Genomic DNA, 16,925 nt, shown 5'->3' with positions numbered 1-16,925 from the left:
AATGGAGTTTATACTTGTATTTCTGCCATGTGTACTGTGTGGAGCACTTGTGCTTTTAATCAAAGAGTTGAAGTTTTTGCCAGTTTACAGAAGTGCCCAGCTGGCTTGTATGATTCCATAGCACCAGAAAGGCAAGACATTTCTTATGCTGTCACTGTTGTCCTCACCAAGCACTGTTGAACACCTTCATTGTATGGAACTAAACCTGCGAGTGACGTCAGAGAGTTAGCATATGATTCTTTAGAAGCTCTGCCACCTGGGACTGATCTTTAAAAGCGAAGTCCAGGGTTTTCCCAATGGATTCTTTCTGTGTTTACCCTGATCACCGGCCCTGTGACACCCCATGACTCTCCTCTCCTCTCTACAAGGAGCTATCAGTCTCGATGGCCACGACATCCGTCAGCTAAATCCAGGCTGGCTGAGGTCCAAGATTGGGACAGTGAGTCAGGTAAGAAAAAAAGTCTTTATTTTTGTTTCACTTTTTAAAAAAAATTTTTGCTTTTGTCATTTGCTATTTCCTTGGCTTTGAATCTCTTGAGAGAGAAAAAATGGAAGCTTTCCAGATATATTTAACTAATTTCACATGGCAGGTTGTTTAGGTTTGTAATGGGCTGTGATTTCCTGAAGACTTTAAGCACTTTAACCAGTTGAAGCACTGACTTTGTATCCAAACCCTGGGGCTGACATTACCTTGTAATGCAGAGAAAATGCTAGAAGCTTCTGTTGACTCATCCTCAATTCCCATCTTCATTACCAACCCCATTCTACTGTTTCAGGGGTAAACAAGCAAAGACTGTGGCATGAACCAGAGTCCTCTTGCGAAGAAACTGCAGACTTCAAAGTGGAATATGAATATAATGTGGTCTCTTAATGAGCTGTTTTCATAAGACCATTTGGAGCAGGAACATTTGCCATGCCATGCCATTCCCAAGCTATGTGCACAGCAGACAAACCTGAACCCCACCTCCCTGTGAGCCTTTCCTTGTAATGAGCTCCCCTCCCTCCATGCCCTACCCCTATCCTCCTCCTGACCCTCACTCCCCTGGGTCAGGCTGACAGGGCTGTGATGGGAGTACTCAGCCATGTAAGATCAGATCATATGATTATGAATGTGGAAAAGAAGTGAGAAGTTTGCCTCCTTTTGAGGGCTACTCCACAAAGCTCTGTAAAAATGTGCTCCCATCTGGTTAGTGTGTGTTTCAAAAAGTAATGGGTGAAGATGCTCCTCCTTTCTCCTTAGTGGAAGGCAGGTCTCACATTTACTGTGATGGTCCTCCCTGGCAGGTGCCATGTGGGCATTTGCCACAGGGTCTCATTTCTCCTGTTTATGATAAAATTTGAGCCTTATTATTATTATTATTATTATTATTTAAAAGGCAGAGTTACAGAGGGAGAAAGGGAGAGACAGAGAGAGAGGAATTTCATCTGCTCGTTCACTCACCAAATGGCAGCAACATCCAGGGCTGGGCCAGGCCAAAGCCAGGAGCCAGGAGCTTCTTCCAGATCTCCCACGTGGGTGCAGGGGCCCAATCATTTGGGCTGTCCTTCTCTGCTTTCCCAGGTGTATTAGCAGGGAGCTGGATCAGAAGTGGAGCAGCCAGGACAGGAACCAGCACCCATATGGGATGCCAGCATTGCAGGCGGTGACTTTACTTGCTTTGGCACAGCACTGACCCGCCTTTTTTTTTTTAAGATTATTTATTTGAAAGGCAGAGTTAGAGAAAGAGAGATCTTCCGTCCAGTGGTTCATTCCCCAGTGCTGGGCTAGGCTGAAGCCAGGAGCCCAGCTCTCCCAATTGGGTGGCAGGAACTCAAGCACTTGGGCCATCTGCTGCTGCATTCCCAGGTGCATTAGCAGCGAGCTGGATCAGAAGTGGAGCAGCTGGACCAATGCCCATTGGGGATGCCTGCATCACAGGTGGTGCCTTAACCTACAGCACCACAATACTTGCCTCAAAATTGGAGCTTTTAAAAAGTATACTGGGTTGGGGCTGGCGCTGTGGCACAGCAGGTAACGCCCTGGCCTGAAGTGCCAGCATCCCATATGGGTGCTGGTTCTAGTCCCTGCTGCTCCACTTCCGATCCAGCTCTCTGCTATGGCCTGGGAAAGCAGTAGAAGATGGCCTGGGTGCTTGGGCTTCTGCACCCATGTGGGAGACTCAGAAGAAGCTCCTGGCTCCTGGCTTCAGATTGGCACCATCTGGGGAGTGAACCATCAGACGGAAGACCTTTCTCTCTCTGCCTCTCCTTTCTCTGTGTAACTCTGATTTTCAAATAAATAAACAAATCTTTAAAAAAGAAAATATACTGGGTGAATTTATGGAGAATGAGGAAGTAGAACCAAGAAAATCTGTTTTCTTTGGGAGCTCCTGAGTAATTTCATAGATGTAAGTATTATATTAGGCCTGTTTGTTTGTTTTTTTTAATTTGGAAGGCAGAGCAACAGAGTGACAGGAAGAGGCAGAGAGAGAGAGATCTTCCATCCACTGGTTTACTTCCCAAATGCCCACAGAAGCCTGGTTTACACTAGGCAAAACTAGCAGCCAGAATCTCCAACTGGGTCTCCACATGGGTCGGAAGGACCCAAACGCTTGGGCTGACATCCTCTGCCTTCCCAGGCACATTAGCAGGAGCTGGACTGGAAGTGGAGCAGCCAGGACTCAAATCAGCACTCACATGTGGGGTGTTGCAGGTGACATGTTGGTGTACGTGGCAGCCCAGTCTGTTGTGCCCCAATGCTGGACCTGTCTGAAGTCTGGTTTTTTTCTTTCAATTTTTATTCTTATTTATTTGAAAGAAAGATATCATTTGCTATTTCACTCCCCAAATTCCCACAACAGCTAGGACTGGGCCAGACCAAAGCCAGGACCTGGGAATGCAATCTGTATGTGTGTTGGGATCCAGGTACTTGGGTGATGACCTGCTGCTTTCCATGGTACACATCAGCAGAAAGTTTGAATTGGGAGCAGAGCCGGAACTCGAACCCAGGGCACTCTGATATGGAATGTGGGTCTAATGTGGGTATTAACATACCTGGGAAAGTGGTGATACCACTGGGCCGAACACTGATCCCTGAAGTCTCTTTTGAATTTCCTGGAAATTTATTTTCTCCAATTTGTAGGAGCCAATTTTGTTTTCTTGCTCTATCGCCAAGAACATTGCTTATGGTGCCGACAACCCATCCTCAGTGACTGCTGTGCAGGTGGAGAGAGTGGCTGCACTGGATAACGCAGCCACGTTCATTCAGAATTTCCCCCAGGGGTTCAACACTGTGGTCGGAGAAAAGGGTGTTCTCCTTTCAGGTGGGTTCTCCTACTGTTCTGTAGCAAATATCTGTGCTCCAAGAAACTCTCCAAGGATTTCCAGACTGCATTAATATTTTCTAATTAGGGTTTTGCTCTTACAGTTTATGAAAAGAGCCTCACCACTTTCTGAAATGTCTGATGGATGTGTGGATAATTTCAGTTTTATTTCCTGCTTCAAAGGTGTTCCAGAAATTCCACTGAGTAGTACTTAACCTCAGCAGGCTTGTTTTCCTTTTTAAAAAATAGAGAGGCAGAGTAAGAGAAAAAACATGCAGGTTGCTTCTGTTAACCAAGATGAAGAGAGCAGAGGTTCTTGTCTTCATGCAAGAAAGAATTTGGGCATGAGACAGAGGAGTAGCTGTAAGCAAGGAAGCAGCTGTGATGGGGAAGGGCATACATCAGAATGGATGGGCACTCTGCAGAAGGAATCAGAGAGGGTGACTAGCCATGCACACTGGGGTAAGCAAGGTTACATATTTTATCTTTTTTTTAAGATTTATTTATTTGAAAGGCAGAATTGAAGAAAGGCAGAAAGAGAAAGAGAGAGAGAGATCTTCCATCCACTGGTTCACTCCCTAGATAGCCACAATGGCTGGAGCTGCAGCAGTCTGAAGCCAGGTGCCAGAAGCTTCCTGCAGGTCTCCCATGTCGGCGTAGGGGCCCAAGCACCCGGGGCCATCTTCCACTGCTTTCCCAGGCCATAGCAGAGAGCTGGATTGGAAGTGGAACAGCTGGGACTCAAATCGGTGCCCACATGGGATGCCGGCACTGCAGGTGGCACTATGCCTCAGCGCTGGCCCGTGAAGGTTACATATTTTAATGGAGAGAATACACCTGCCAGGCCAGGCAGGCAAACAGGCATCTGAGGAGATACTGAGAGTCAGTCTGGATTCAATCTGGGGCTTATTAGGGAATGAGGTCCAGGTCCAGTTCTTCCTGCCTTTCTCCTTCTCCCTCTCCTTCTTCTCCTGGACAAAGAGTTTGCTGGGTGTGAAATAGGTAAAATTCCTCTCAAGGCTTTATTGACCATTGTTACCAGCCTGGTTAGCCCACCTGTCTCCAGGCAGAGGAGGTTCCCCTGGGGTGCCTTCTTTATGGGAAGACTGTGACCATCTGTAAAGTTATGGGATATGGACAGGAATTTGTAATATAAAGTATTAGGTGAGGCCAGCACTGTGGCACAGCAGGTAAAGTACCACCTGCAGTGCTGGCATCCCATATGGGTGCCAATTTGAGTCCCAGCTGCTCCACTTCCAATCTGGCTCTCTGCTATGGCCTGGGAAAGCAGTATAAAAAGACCAAATTTCGGCCGGCGCCGTGGCTTAACAGGCTAATCCTCCGCCTTGCGGCGCCGGCACACCGGGTTCTAGTCCCGGTTGGGGCGCCGGATTCTATCCCGGTTGCCCCTCTTCCAGGCCAGCTCTCTGCTATGGGCCGGGAAGGCAGTGGAGGATGGCCCAAGTCCTTGGGCCCTGCACCCGCATGGGAGACCAGGAGAAGCACCTGGCTCCTGGCTTTGGATCAGCGCGATGCGCTGGCCGCAGCGGCCATTGGAAGGTGAACCAATGGCAAAAAGGAAGACCTTTCTCTCTGTCTCTCTCTCTCTCTCACTATCCACTCTGCCTGTCAAAAAAAAAAAAAAAAGACCAAATTCCTTGGGCCCCTGCACCCTGCATGGGAGACCCGGAGGAAGCTCCTGTCTCCTGGCTTCAGATTGGCACAGCTCCAGCCATTGAAGCCAATTGGGAAGTGAACCAGTAAATGGCTCTCTCTCTGCCTCTCCTCCTCTCTCTGTGTAACTCCGGCTTTCAAATAAAAAATCTTTTTTTAAAAAAAGTACTGCACAGCTTCCAAGGTGTGTTTCCAAGGCTGCTACATTCCTATCCACAGGTGCTTTGTTTTCCTTAGGCCCCTCTTACACACAGAGGCTAATTTCCAACTTCCTAAGCTAACATTCCTCCCTCAAGAGAAGTTACCCATAATCTTACAGGGGTAGAGTAGGTGAAGGTCTCAATTTGTGTATCTTCTAAAAGATGACAGATGGAGGTACTGCTGCTTATGGATGTTCTTCTGTTGCTCTCTGTCCTATGCTGTTTGAGGTTGGCTCTAGTAAAGATTGTCCTGTATGGCCCAGAGGACTTGTCATATCATCCAGTGGGATAGGCTGGAAGCCCTATCCCATGACCATCTGGAGCCAAATGGCTTGCATTCTGTTGGAGGCAAAACCAACGAGCATTGAAGACACGTGACCCAAAGAGCAGCAGTAAAGGGCATGGAAGCTTTAGTGCCAAGGAAGGGCAACAACCAGTATTCCCATGACCGGATGTCAGGTGAAAAATCCCAGCTTTGATCAGCCTGGTCCTGGAATTACGTGGCCTTACTCAAGAAAGGATGGCCATGTACCTGTGCAGTCTGATTGACCTGAAAGCAACATTCTTCCTGGAGCATGGCACAGACACCCCCTTGGGCAGCAGTTAGCACATCTAGGGTCTGCCTGTTTTGAAGGACTGAGTTTAGCCACCCTAGCACAGGGGCCCTCGTCATGACAGCTTTTAACTGGGCAAAGGCTGTGTTTGGTTCTTTCTCCCAAAGGAGGGGGCCCTGCTCTGGCTTGCTCTTGAGAGCCGGATGCAGAACCTGATCCAGGAGCTTTGCTCTCTCTCTCTAATATCTAGGGATCTACAACCCAATAATCTGAGAAATGCTGGAACTTTCTTAAGGGCTGTAGGAATAGGAATTTGCTCTGTGGCTTGTATCCTCTCTGGGGCTAGTCTTCTCTCCCCAGGGGTGAGGACAGTCCCTAAATAAGTAACTTCCTGGAGGACTAGATGTGCTTTCTCCTTGGATACCCAGTAGCCACATCCTGCTAGGAAGTCTTCCTGACCTCCAGGACTTGTCCTGGAAGTGTCAAGCAGTGGCCCTGGCCACTGTGGGAGCTTAGTTACTATTATAGCTTAGTGTAGAAGTACAGCTTCTAAAACAGGAATAAGTTTCAAGCATCTTGATGGTGCTGGGCTGCTCTGGGCTTGACCTTTTCCAGCCAGACATGGTACGATGGAGATGATAAACCTGGTGCAATGGCACCTGATTTTCCTTGTTCCCAAGAAAGGACCTAAGTGGAATGGGTTGCCTGTTGCTCCTCTGACAGCATGGTGCTTCCCACCAGATGCTTGGCAAAATAAACCTATTAGGGTTACTTTGTTTCACCCTGTTCCTAGTTCTGCTACTGATCACCTTAAAGAGCTTCCTGGTATTTACCAAGTTTTCCTGTTATTGTTAGTGTTTGTTACTAATAGTTAATGAGTAAGTCCTAGCAGCTCTGAGATCTTGGGGTAAAGAAGCTAAATAGTTTTGTGCATACCTTGCTTTGTTCTGATAGATTTAAGGAGTTTTAAACTTAAGGAGTTTTAAACTAAGTGTTAAGTTTTGATGATACTGTATCTGTACTTGGATGATGTTAATAATTACCCCATTGTAGTTCAGTAAAAATGAAGAGCAAGAGAAAAAATATAGACTAGGGGTGCAAAGGATAAAGGGCTAACTACTCCTGAGAAGACAGCACTGAATTAAAACTAGTTGCTTGAGCCAACAGGGGAGGGAAGGGCATTCTAGTGAGAGAAACATGCAAAGGTACTGCAGTGGGATGTGGGTTTTTGAAATTATTCCAATGTCAAGTGTAGTGGTGGGGATAGCATAGGGACAAAAAAAAAGCCAGAGAGAATTTTTTAAAAATGTATTCCTATATTTATTTGCAAACAAAAGCAATACAGGAGAGACAAAGAGCTGTTCCATCTATGGATTCAGGTTCACGCCCCCAAAGAAGGCAGGAGCGCGTGAAGCCAGGAACTGCTTCCTCTGATCTCACGTGGGTGGCAGGGGCCCAAGTATTTGGGCCATTGTCTGCTGCCTTAGCAGGCGCATTAGCAGGAAGGAGTAGCTGGGACTCAAACTGGCATATGGGACCCCATATGGGATGCCAGCATTGCATTGCACGTGTAGCATTAATCCACTGCCTCTGCCCCAGCCAGCCAGAATTAAATAGCAAAGCATCTGGCAAAGGAATTTAGCAAATAACCCACGGTCATTTTACACGACCAAGAGCAGGTCTGCCTTTACTTCATTGTGTTGGACACACAGGTGGAGTAAGGCTACACAGATTGGAGTACGGCTAGACAGAGGCCAGGAGACGCCCCCACCCCAAACGGGCTGTGCAGTGACCCAGGAAGAGGTAAGGAGGGCAGTCAGCGCGAATGTGAGAGCTACAGTTCCGGGCATGGTAGGGTGGAGGTCAGCATGAAGAGGACCATGGGCTAGGGCTCTTCTTTTTTACCTTACGGGACAGAGGCGGTAGGAAGACAAGCGTCCTAAAGGGAAACGTGGATTCAGCCTTTAGAAAGAGGATTCTTAAGAGTCTCCAGGCTGCGCAGGAGGGAGTGTGCACTAGGGAGCGGCTGGGGGTCTAGAATTTGGGGTTTGGATCTGGGTTTGCGCGGACGAGACTGTACAGGGTTGTATGGGGAAATGACAAACCTAGAGAAAAACAAATGGAACATTTCAAGTGAAACCAAGGTCAACTTCACGGTATTTCTCCTCCCAAAGATTGGACTCTAAAACATCTTCCATTTCTCGAGACGCTCAAGAAGCACCAGCGTGGGGAAAAGCTTTACGTTCAGGTGCAGGACCAGTGCCACTTAGAGCAGCCGAGAAAGCTCTTAGCTTTTCACTTCCACGCACCTGCAAGGTCGAAAAACCCCCAGCTTGGGATCGCGCGTAAGGGACCCCCACCTCCTTTTCTACGGACTTGGCGAAAGGGCGGCTCGGCGCTGAGCTTGACGTCATCACCGCGCGCCAGCCTATCTCCGTCCACGCCGTCGCGCCGCGCCTGACGTCATCACTAGGCGCCCCTCCCGCCTCGGGTGTTCAATTTTCAGTCGCAAGTCTTGCTCGTGTTCCACGACTGGAACTTCCTCGGGCCATGTTCCCGGCCGTTCCTTCTCCGCGGACCCCGGGTCCTGGGTCCCGAAGGGGCCTGCTGGCTGGAGTTGGGGCGGGTTCCACGCCCCGAACGGCCAGCCGGCGGGGTCTGTCTCTGGGCTCTGCGGTCAGCTCTCCCGCTCTCTTCTCTCCCGTAGGCCGGCGGAGCTCGCTGAGCTCGCGGTAGGTGGTCGCCCCGGGTTGGTTCCAGCGATTGGTAGGCTTCAGGTCGCGGTGGGCCCGTGAGGTGGGCGTTCTGGAAACCTTGGGCACTAGGAGCAGACCAGGGTCGGGGAGGGGGCTGAATAGATTTCGCGGCTTATTTTAGCGTCATTTGATTAACTTACTACGTTCGGGGAAAACTGGGGTTGGCTTCCATAAAGTTTGTTTGACTATATGACATTTAGCATAAATGGCTCCATTTTGGTTTGTCAGTGTGTTGAGGGCCAGCTCAGGCGGTAAGTCCAAAACCATGGTTCTCATAATTTTCATTTAACAATTTCTACTTAATGCTAAGGGCATTAGCGCTACTCCCTATTACTATAATTCTGGCTTTCCAGTCTTACCATGCATACGTTACAATGTCCTCAAGATTAACTTTTTTTTTTTAGATTTTTATTTGAGAGTTACAGACAGAGAGAGACAGAGGTCTTCCATGGCCACGATGGCCAGAGCTGGGCCAGTGTAAAGCCAGGAGCTTTTTCCAGGGAGATTTTGGGTCATGTACTGCTTTCCCAGGCTGTAGCAAAGTTGGATCCGAAAAGGAGCAGCCAGGACTCAAACGAGCGCCCTATAGGATGCCTGCACTGCAGACAGAGGCTTAGCCTACTGTGCCTCAGTGCTGGCCCCATTCTGTGTGATTTTGACATAGCAGTTCAGGAAGCCATTAGTTTGTTCATTAAAGTTCTAGAATTTCTTACCCAGTCCAGTAGTAGATCGTAGTTCCAGAAATTGACATTAGAGTCCTTTTGTAAATCTCTTTAAAGAGAAAGTAATACCGGACTGTGCCTCTTTGTAAATGCTTCAAAACCACTCTCTGTCTGACAAATACTTAGAACAGCCATGACTGGAAATACGACAGTTCATTATAACCAACCATTTACAAAATGTAGTTATTGCTGTGATATTCATAAAACCAGAGTTCAGACTGATAACGTTAGATTTATAGGAATCTCATACAATTTTTGGAATACTCAAGTCAATAGGGTATCATAAATATAGCTTAAAGTTTAGCAGCACTTACAGTTTGGTAATGCTTCTAATGTAATTTAACATACAAGTATATCCCTTGTGACTTTGCAGAGATCCAACTGGAAAATCCCAAATTCAAGGTCAAAATCAAAAAGACTCCAGTTGGAGTTTTATTTGGGCATATTTGTCAAAAATGTTAGAAGATTTAAAACATTTAATTAGATATGATATTAGTGCTTTGTTTTATCAAGATGATGAAAGAGTTTAAAGGCAAATACATTTTGCCTTTCATGACTGTGAGCAGAAACTTTACTCATATGAAGAAGACTCACACTTTTCTTAACTGGAGAAGCTGAGAGAAGCTTAAGGATCTGATGCCCAGTTTCCTAAGTCCTAAAAATATTTTTTTTAATGGAAAAATACATTTAAATACACAGTATATGTAAGCCAGTGGTGGTTGTTTTTAAATATTAATTTATTTGAAAAGCAGAGTTAGGGAAGGAGGGAGAAAAAGAGATCTTCCATTCATCGGTTCACTCCCCAAAATGGCCACAACGGCCAGAGCTGGGCTGCTCCGAAGCCAGGAGTCAGAGTTTCTTCCAGGTCTCCCACCTGGGTGCAGGGACTCATATGGGCCATGCTCTGCTGCTTTCCCAGACACATTAACAGGGAGCTGGATTGGAAGTGGAACAACCGGAACTCGAACCAGCACCCATATGGGATGTCAGGGTCGCAGACGGCAGCTTTACCACCACAACACCAGCCCCAATCCAATTTTTTTTTCCACAGTTGCACTTCATGTTGTGTATCAAGATACCTCTGTTGTGTAAATAAAGATAAAAATTAGGATAATGATCCATTGTATGTGATAAATGAAATAGTATGGTTTCTTTCCTTAGAGGAACACCTACACGAATATTCCCACAGCACTCTATATCTGAGACTGTGAACTACGATGTCAAGACATTTGGATCTTCTCTCCCTGTCAAAGTCATGGAAGCCCTAACGTTGGCTGAAGGTAGGCATCGTCTTTCCACTCGCCTCTGTTAGCAGTTCTGATTGGAGCCCAGATCTGCCATGGAGATGGGCATTTGTGCTTCCTCTGGTATACCAACACTTAAGCGAATAGAAATGGCTAGCTGTCTAGTGTTTCAACTGTAATTGAGATACGTATTGAATTTGAGGAGCAGTATGAGTTCATTGTAGCATAGTCACATTCAGTCTTAAGTGGCTTTAGGAACCATATATGAATAGTTCGTCCAATTTGAAAAGTTGATCAGGTATATGAAGTTTAGTTTTTAAAAAAAGGAGTGCCATGCGTTACTTGGCAGTACAGTCAAGTCCTACCTCCATTTCTGGATCCTGTGTAGTACCTGAGAGGCTGTGTACACAAATTCACGAGGTTCCCACTGTGATGTGCCTTTAAAAGGTTCTGTTGGCAGAGAATTAGTGTGGCAGTTGGAAGACGCAAGGAATACAAGCTTAGAAAAGCAGCATTAAGGGGCCAATAGTGGCAAAATGGGTTAAGCCAACACTTGCAGCACTGGCATCCAGTATCAGATTGTGAGTCCTGGCTACTCCACTTCCTGTCTGCTCCCTGCTAAGTGACTGGGGAAGGCAGTGAAAGAGGACCCAAGTGCTTGCATTTCTGCTATCCGCGTAAAAAGACCCAGATGGGGCTCCTGGCTCCTGGCTCCTGGCTCCGGCCTGGTCCACACTTGACTGTTAAGGACAATTTAGGGAGTGAACCTCCTGATGGAGCATTTTGCTCTCTTTCCGTCTCTGTCACTCTGCCTTGCAGATAAAGAAAAACAACTTGAAGGTTCAGGAGTTGGGCAACAGAGTAACAACAAAATTCAGTGTCCTCAGCATCTGCCTAAGTCATTTCTATAAAGGAATCATTTGCAGAGTTTTGTTATTTTCTGGAACAGTGTTTATCACTGTGGTGACTAAAAAGTACTTTAGTGGTTCATGGCCAGCATTTTAAAAAAATAGTAAATGGAATAAAATGCAAAATATCAGAGTGAATCTCCAGTAATACTATTTATACCGTGAATAACAGTTTTGAAAAAGTTTAAAATACTTTGTTCTAGAGAAAGGAATATTTCTCACCAACTTGAACTTTTACATCTTTGCCCATAAGTCCTTGGGGCTTTTGTTTCCAGACAACTAAACTGCTAACCTCTGTCACACATTGTTCTGTTTTAAATAAGTAAATAAAGATACATATATAATTCAGTTTAAAATGTGATTAAAGTTTCCATCTAAAATGTGATTAAGGGGCTGGCACTGTGGCATAGCAGGTTAAGCCGTGGCCTGCAATGCAGGCATCCCATCTGGGCACTGATGTGAGTCCTGGCTGCTCCACTTCCGATCCCACTCCCTGCTAATGTGCCTGGGAAAGCAGTGGAAGATGGCCCACGTCTGGAACCCTGTACCATGTGGGAGACTGGAACAAGCTCTTGGCTCCTGGCTTTGGCCTGGCACAATTCTGGCCATAGTGACCGTTTAGGGAATGGACCGGCAGATGGAAGATTTTTCTATATTCTCCTCTCTCTCTTTTATTCTATCTTTCAAACAAATAAATCTTTTTTTTTTTTAAGTGATTAAACCTTTTAACCTAATCCTGGTCCATACCATCAGACTGTGTTAGTAACAAATAATACGTACCTAGACTCAAATATAGAAATTCAGAGGAGCAAGTCTCTTTAAAAATAAGGATGTGTAAGCTGAAGAGGTGTGTGAACCTAAGAATTCTTCCCTGCATGGGAAAACTACTAAGTCCTGTGTTAAGTCAAGCCCTTAAAGACTCTCCCTTCAAGGATCTAGAGCTACTGCAGTGCTTTCAGGAAGAAATGAAATTACTTAGTAGATGTTCCAGTTCCGCTAAAAGCCTTGACATGTTGACACGATTTGATGTTTTAGCTTGTACATTACTGATTTCTTCTGTTTTGTACCCCCTCTCCTCTGCCATTCTGCCTTTAAGCAAAGAGAAATCTCAATTAACTAAATTCCTAGGGCTGTTAACATGTTTAGGAAGGTTTACTGCCAGACATGGCAATAGGTTAATTTAGTTTTTGTCACTTAATAGAGAATGTATTTTGTATATCTACATAGTGAAGTAATTTATTATACCTTTAAGCAACTCCTTTTTGAAAATGAAGTTCTTTTTGAGGAACATGATTTTTCTTTGAAATGTTTAATGTAAGTGAGAAGTTATTTGTGTTCCTTGGCTAAAAAATTATGCACATTGCTAAGTTTCTTATAGAGGGCAAAATAATCTGTTTATAATAAAAATGAAAGAATTTTTTTCAGATGTGTTAGTCATTTGTTATATAAACTGCTTATATTGCTATAACAAACTTAAAATGCCACGGTATAGCAGCCTAAAATACTGGGGAAAGTAATTTCTTTTTATGATATTTAGAATGTTATTAGAGATAAACATCAAGAATCAGTAATCTAAAAGGAAAACCTGAGAATTAACAAATCATAGTCTAAAGAGACACAGAACGCTATCTGATTATATGAAATTGAAATACTAATTTCCCCATGTATAGAGAAAAAAAAACAGTTTCCCAGAGGAAGAACAAATATAACTTAGTTTGCCATGATACTCATGCTTGCTTCCCCACAAAGGGAATTGAAGTTGAACAGAAAGTGTGGTGGCGCTCTTGGTGACCCTGTAAGGAGGTGGGCTTGAGACTCCCCAGGCACGGCCACAGGCCTCCTGCCCAGAGGGAGGATGGTGAAGGCTGTGATTTTTGAGTCAGAACTGAAAGAATGCTAAACTTAAGCCCAAGATAGATTTTTTTGCCTTTGGATATATTTCTAAAGTGGCTATCAAAGTTAAGTAGAGAACTTTGTTATCTGTTTTGGTATTTTGTTAAGTTTTGAATATTCAAAAGTAGTTTTTGCTGTGAATACTATTTGCTGTGTATGACAGTTACCTTTTTTGGTGAAGCAGATGATAGTAAAGGTTTTGGTATATGGGGCCAGCACTGTGGTGTAGCAGGTTAAGTTGCAGCCTGCAGCACCAGCATCCCATATGGGTGCGAGTCCCAACTGCTCCACTTTCAGTCCAGCTCCCTGCCAATGTACCTGGGAAGGCAATGGAAGATGGCCCAAGTCCCTGGGCTCCTACCACTCACGTGGGAGACCTGGAAGAAACATTTGGTTCCAGGCTTCAGCCCAGCCCAGCCCTGGTCTTTGTGGCCATTTCTGAAGTGAACCAGTGGATGAAGATCTGTCTCTCTTTCTCTCTCTCTGTAACTCTGCCTTTCAAATTAGTAAATAAATCTAAAAAAAAAAAAAAAGATTTTGATATAAAGAAATTTTAACAGCTTGACCTATTCACACTTTAAACCCCTCTTGTTTTTCTTTAGTTGATGATCAGCTGAGTGTTCATGTTGATGAAGGTGGATGGGCTTGTCTGGTCTGCAAAGAGAAACTGATTATTTGGAAGATTTCTCTGTCACCTATTACTAAGGTAACGACTCTTGAGAGAGCTTGAAGGAGATAGAAGAGAGGGCTATCAATTGGTCCTTACTTTTGACCTTCATTTTCTAGTCAGTAAAGGGTAGTAATGTGCTTCAGGCTTTATGGGTTAGGATTTCCATAGTAGTATGAAATGCCAAGCATGTATACACATTTGTGTATTAAAGAAAAGACTTTCTTCCCATTAGTAATTTTTAAACATCATTTACATTTAAGAAATCAGAGACATATTTTTTAATGAACATAATGCAAATCATTTCAGTGACTGAAATCTAAGACTAAATGCCATCCATAGAAGCTAATGAACTGTGAGTTTGCTTACTTCTGGGAAGAGAGAACTATGTTTTGTTGATTCTACTAAATAATCCTTAACAAGCCAGGAAAAATGATACCGATTGCCAGGTCAGTTTAGAGTTGTCAGCTTCCCACAGGGTTCTCATTTGAGTGTCTTCCGTGGCCTCTTTCCGTTTGGTCACAGTTTAGGCACATTCTGTTGCACCACAAGTTGCTCACTGTGGTGGTGGTATTCCTTTGGGACTTGGAATTCCTGCTTACCCACACTCATCTGCTGGCCTCAATGCTACTGTTGCCTAGGAAGGGAGAATTGTAGTGAGCAGTAGGTGAAGGAACTGTTCTGAGGACGTGCTGTGTCAACAGAGGGATCCTGATGTGGGACTGGGACTCTTAAGATAATTTTCTGGTCAACGTAGTACAATTACTCTGGTCAGACACACATCAGACAAATCCAGACTATGCCAGGCTTCCATAAGAAGCCTAAACACGTCTCTTAACATTGGCTCAGGAGTGGATTGGATTGACATTGATCTGTTCTTGGTTCTAGCTCTTCCATTTTCCCCATTCTCTATCATCAGATACTTTGTTGAAAAATTAATGAAAGCCTGATGAAAAAGAGATGTGAGGAGAAAGATTATTTATAAAATTGTGCTTCCAGCAATGAATGACAATATATGTATGTAGAGGCTGAGAAAGGATGCCTGTTCAAAAAATTATATTTGTGGGTGTGTATTTTGCCTGGAGGTTGGGATGTTCCCATCCCGTGTTGGAGTACCTAGGCTTGAGTTCCATCTCTGGCACACAATTCCAGTTTCCTGCTGATGCACACCCTGGTAGGCAGCGGGGCATAGACCAATGGTTGGGGTTCCTGCTGCTGATGTCAGAGATCTCAATTGAGTTTCTGGCTTCCTAGCTTTGGCCTGTCCTCAACTGGCCAAGCCTCTGCCACTGGGAGTTTTGGGGGACAAACTGGCAGATGGGAGCTGTCTGTCTGCCTCTGTTTCTCAAATAAAATCAATAATAAATATTTTAAAAGTTGGATTTGATATGAAAGATTTTCTGTTTGGGTTTTTCCTACAGTTATCTATTTGCAAAGAACTGCAGCTGCCACCTAGTGATTTCAACTGGAGCGCAGACTTGGTGGCTCTGTCTTCTTCTGCCACCCCCGGGGAAGCACATTCTACTCAGGTAGGTGACTGAAACTTTTGAAATAAAAAATTCTGAAAATAAGGATATTCTAGGCCATGGCTCACTTGGTTAATCCTCTGCCTGGGGCGCCGGCATCCCATATGGGCGCCGGGGTCTAGTCCCGGTTGCTCCTCTTCCAGTCCAGCTCTCTGCTGTGGCCCAGGAGGGCAGCAGAGGATGGCCCAAGTGCTTGGGCCCCTGCACCCTCATGGGAGACCAGGAAGAAGCACCTGACACCTGGCTTCAGATCAGCGCAGCGCCGGCCATAGCGGCCATTTGGGGAGTGAACCAACGGAAGGAAGACCCTTCTGTCTGTCTCTCTCTCTTACTGTCTATAACTATGTCAAATAAAAAATAAATAAATAAAAATAAGGGTATTCTAAAGTTGGAGGAATCATCCCACCTGATTTGGAAACATAGAACTGCAGAAATCAAGACACTAAGCAAAGAGATAGACAGAGGAACAGGACAGAGAATATAGTTACAGACCCACACAACAGTGCCTATCTGATCTTTGACACAGATGTGAAAACAGTTCAGTGAAGAAAGGATGGTCTTTTCAGTACATGGTGTTGAAACAGTTGTTCATCCATAGTTTTTGTTTGTTTGTTTGTTTGTTTGTTTTTATTTGAAAGGCACAGTTACAAAGGGAGAAAAGGAGAGGCAGAGAGAGAGGTCTTTGATCCCCTGGTTCACTCCCCAGTTGACTGCATCGGCCAGAGCTGGGGCAATCAGGAGCCAGGAGCCAGGAGCTTCCTCCAGTCTTCTCACGTGAGTGCAGGGGCCCAAGGACTTGGGCCATCTTCCACTGCTTTCCCAGGCCATAGCAGAGCACTGGATCAGAAGTGGAGCAGGTGATGCCCATATAGGATCCCGACACTGCAGGCAGAGGCTTTATCCTCTACGCCACAGTGCCGGCCCCCCACCCATAGTTTTAAAAAATGAGTTTTCTCCTAAACCTCATGCTGTATACAAAGATCAAATTAAAATGGATCATAGATCTGATTGTGAAATGTGAAACTGTAAAACTTTTAGAAAGAAAGAGAGGGGCCAGTGCTGTGGCACAGTGAATAAAGCTGCTGCCTGCAGTGCTGGCATCCCATATGGGTGCCAGTTCCACTCCCAGCTGCTCCATTTCCAATCCAGTTCTCTGCTCTGGCCTGAGAAAGCGGTGGAAGATGGCCCAAGTCCATAGGCCCCTGCACTCTGTGGGAGATCCAGAGGAAGCTCCTCACTCCTGGCTTCAGATCAGCTTAGCTCTGGCTGTTGCGGCCATCTGGGTAGTGAGCCAGTATATGGTAAACTTCTCTCTCTTCCCCTCTGCCTCTCTGTAACTCTGCATCTTAAAAAAAAAAAAAGAAAGAAAGAGACATAGAAAATTGTCATGACATGAGATTAAGCCGAAAGTTCTTGGAAATCATAAACACATGATCCATACAAGGATAAAATTGACAAAAAGTAATATACTAATATTAA

General features: G+C 45.2%; 1 protein-coding gene across 3 annotated transcripts in view; it reads left to right on the top strand.

Annotated features, from left to right (window-relative positions):
- Nucleotides 1-8,212: 8,212 nt before the first annotated feature.
- The window catches only part of NUP133 (nucleoporin 133), a 66,755-nt gene continuing 58,042 nt past the window's right edge, over nt 8,213-16,925 (top strand). For all 3 annotated transcript variants that reach the window (XM_062211047.1, XM_062211049.1, XM_062211048.1), the window contains exons 1-4: nt 8,213-8,462; nt 10,370-10,488; nt 13,856-13,959; nt 15,342-15,449. In XM_062211047.1, coding sequence (XP_062067031.1) covers nt 8,281-8,462; nt 10,370-10,488; nt 13,856-13,959; nt 15,342-15,449 — 513 coding nt within the window. In that variant the 5' untranslated portion in view covers nt 8,213-8,280. The remainder of the gene's footprint in view (nt 8,463-10,369; nt 10,489-13,855; nt 13,960-15,341; nt 15,450-16,925) is intronic.

This window comes from Lepus europaeus, chromosome 14 (assembly GCF_033115175.1).
Source record: "Lepus europaeus isolate LE1 chromosome 14, mLepTim1.pri, whole genome shotgun sequence".
NCBI classification, from domain to species: Eukaryota; Metazoa; Chordata; class Mammalia; order Lagomorpha; family Leporidae; genus Lepus; species Lepus europaeus.
The sequence above is the reverse complement of the archived record's forward strand: the minus strand, read 5'-3'. Positions and strand labels throughout refer to the sequence as shown.